The sequence below is a fragment of the Glycine max genome, chromosome 2 (assembly GCF_000004515.6).
Source record: "Glycine max cultivar Williams 82 chromosome 2, Glycine_max_v4.0, whole genome shotgun sequence".
NCBI classification, from domain to species: domain Eukaryota; kingdom Viridiplantae; phylum Streptophyta; class Magnoliopsida; order Fabales; family Fabaceae; genus Glycine; species Glycine max.
The window spans coordinates 19,391,102-19,394,193 of NC_016089.4; the positions used below are offsets into that span (position 1 = coordinate 19,391,102).

Here is a 3,092-nt window from a genome sequence, read left to right on the forward strand (position 1 = left end):
ACCCTATTCCAAACATGGTGGGATGAGAGAGAAGCATACCGGGGCACATCAGCAACCCGCATCCGGGGTACAGCCGAGGAACTTACCCCTACGATTTACCACCTAATTACACACCACCAGTCATACGTGACGACGCGGGTCATGTTCCTCCCCTCATCCTCGATGGGGAGCCTCCTCAACATCCTGACGAGGTCCACGAGGATCATCGAGAGCATGCTCAGGGAGACGTCGACTCCTACTCCCCATTTCCTGCCGAGGGACCGGCGCCCAACACACTACCTCAACCCAACATCACGGGAGAACCTTGAAACCACCCAACGCAGCCAATGTTTTTGTCCGCGGGAGGGCCACCCCAGGTAGCAGAAGGAAAGGGGAAACTCGATCTCATTGAAGAAAGATTGAGGGCTATTGAAGGGTTTGGTGATTATCCATTCACAGACATGACCGACCTATGCCTGGTACCGAACGTTGTCATCCCTCCGAAGTTCAAAGTACCTGACTTCGATAGGTACAAAGGAACGAGTTGTCCTAGGAATCACCTAAAAATGTACTGTCGCAAGATGGGTGCATATTCCAGGGACGAGAAGTTATTGATGCATTTCTTTCAAGATAGCTTAGCCAGGGCAGCGGTCATCTGGTACACTAATCTAGAAGCTTCCTGCATCCGCACCTGGAAGGATCTGATTATCGCCATCCTTAGGCAGTATTAGTACAACTCTAACATGGCTCCCGATTGGACTCAACTGCAAAACATGGTTAAATGGGAAAGCGAGTCCTTTAAAGAATACGCTCAGCGGTTGAGGGACCTGGCAGTGCAAGTAGCCCCTCCCATAGTCAAGAGGGAAATGGTTACTATGATGGTGGATACCTTGCCTGTATTTTACAATGAGAAATTAGTGGGCTACATGCCTTCCAGCTTCACGGACTTGGTCTTTGCCAGAGAAAGGATTGAGGTGGGTTTGAAGAGGGGAAAGTTTGATTACGTCTCCCCGATAGGTGCCAACAGTAGGAAGACCGAAATAGATGGGGCAAAGAGGAAAGAGGAAGATGCCCATATCGTCACTTCAACCCCTGCATGGCCTAAGCCACCGCAAACCCCCCACGGTACCCACCAATATGCACAACATCACCCGAGGTTTTCGGCTCGCGCCGAGGCCTCTTCCGATACAGCACTCACCCAACCAAGGGCGCCCACACCCCCACAGGGGGGAGCTCTTCGGGCTTCGGCTCCGACTCAGCCTCACCCGCCCGACAACGCTCACTTTGGCACAAACACGACAAGGAACTTTTCGCCAAGGCCGGAACAGATTTTCGCCCCGATCCCAATGACATATAGGGAACTCTTGCCATCTCTCATCGCCAACCAATTGGCCGTGGTGGTCCCGGGAAAGATCTTCCAGTCTCTGTTCCCAAAATGGTATAACCCTAGCGCGACCTGCGCATACCATGGGGGGACCCTAGGCCACTCGATCGAACAGTGTTTGGCCTTGAAAAGCAAGGTCCAAAGCTTGATAGAGGCTGAGTGGTTGACTTTTCAAGAGGATGGGCCCAACATAAAAACAAACCCGCTTGCCAATCATGGAGGGGGGGCGGTTAATGCCATCGAGGTGAGTAGGTCACACGGGCCCAAGCTTTTGAAGGACGTAACGACCCCCAGAAGGTTTATCTACAAAGCATTGCAAAAGGCGGGCATAATTCCCTGCGGCGGGTGCAAAGGAGATTCTTGCTTAATGCATCCAGGTGTACTCCATGACATGGAAACATGTTCGGCAGTGAAAGATCTATTACAACAGATGATAGACCAAGGCCGACTTGAGGTCGGCAGTAAGAGGGAGGAGGAACAACATGTATACATGCAGTCGGCAGATGAAGAAGGACCTAAAAAGCCTAAACCCTTGGTAATACACTTCACCAGGGACACGGCTCCTCAAAGACCTCAACACCCCTCAGCAGTGTCGGGCGGTAGATCTATTCCATTTCCTTACTAGAATAGCCGCACAGTTCTGTAGAGGTATGCCCCTCCGGGCGGTAGGAAGGAAGAAGCTACCGACATCAGCTCACTATCGGCCAAAGTGACCAATATCACCGGGCTGAGCGGCATAACCTGCAGCGGTCGCGTGTTCACTCCCCCTAGCCTGCCGATACAGCCCACAAACACTAAAGGGAAAGCAAGGATGACCAAAAGACAAAATGTCAAAGTGATCCCCGCATCGGACGAGGATGTTCCGACGAAGGATCTTTCCAAGGAAAGAGAGGGCTGTGGCAAGAAGGAGGTATCACTCGAGGAGGTCGGCGAGTTCCTCTGCATTATCCAACAAAGCGAGTTTCAAGTCATTGAACAACTCAACAAGACCCTAGCTAGAGTCTCCCTTCTGGAACTGCTCATGAGCTCTAAGCCCCATCGAGCTTTATTAGTAAAGGTCTTGAACGAAGCTCACGTAGCCCAAGACATCTCCGTAGAAGGCTTTGGGGGAATCGTCAATAACATCACAGCTAACAACTACCTCACCTTCGCTGAAGAGGAAATCCCCGCCGAGGGGAGAGGACATAACAGGGCTTTACATGTGTCAGTCAAATGCATGGAACACGTTATGGCCAAAGTACTCATCGACAACGGCTCGAGCTTGAACGTGATGCCCAAAAGCTCGTTGGAGAAATTGCCATTTAACGCTTCCCATATAAGGCCAAGTTCCATGGTGGTCCGTGCCTTCGACGGCAGTCGCCGAGAGGTAAGGGGAGAGACCAACCTCCCAATACAGATAGGGCCTCATTGATGGAAGCTTGCTTGTGGGGATTCTATGGAGGCTGGATCTTTGAGCTTCAATGAGGTCCTTTAATGGTGACTTTCCACCATGGAGATGCAGCGGAAGACAAAGGAGAAGAGGTGAGAGGAGGCGCCATCCACTAGGGAATAAGCCATAGAAGAAGGAGCTTCACCACCAAGATGAGCCTTGGATAAGAAGCTTGGAGAGGATGCTTCAATGGAGGAAAAGAAAGAGGGAGAGAAAGAGAGAGGGGGGGATCACGAAATTGAAGGAAGAAAAAGGGAGAGAAGTTGAACTTTGAGTTGTGTCTCACAAGACTCTCATTCA

General features: G+C 51.2%; 1 protein-coding gene across 1 annotated transcript; it reads left to right on the forward strand.

The window, feature by feature from the left end:
* Nucleotides 1-722: 722 nt before the first annotated feature.
* LOC102669456 (uncharacterized) lies at nucleotides 723-1,988 on the forward strand. Its single transcript, XM_006575827.1, has one exon. The coding sequence runs from the start codon at nucleotides 723-725 to the stop codon at nucleotides 1,986-1,988; it is 1,266 nt and encodes a 421-aa protein (XP_006575890.1).
* Nucleotides 1,989-3,092: the final 1,104 nt, after the last annotated feature.

What these genes read in the sequence shown, in the direction of transcription:
- LOC102669456 (XM_006575827.1), top strand. Translation starts at nt 723, where the DNA reads ATGGCTCCCGATTGGACTCAACTGCAAAACATGGTTAAATGGGAAAGC.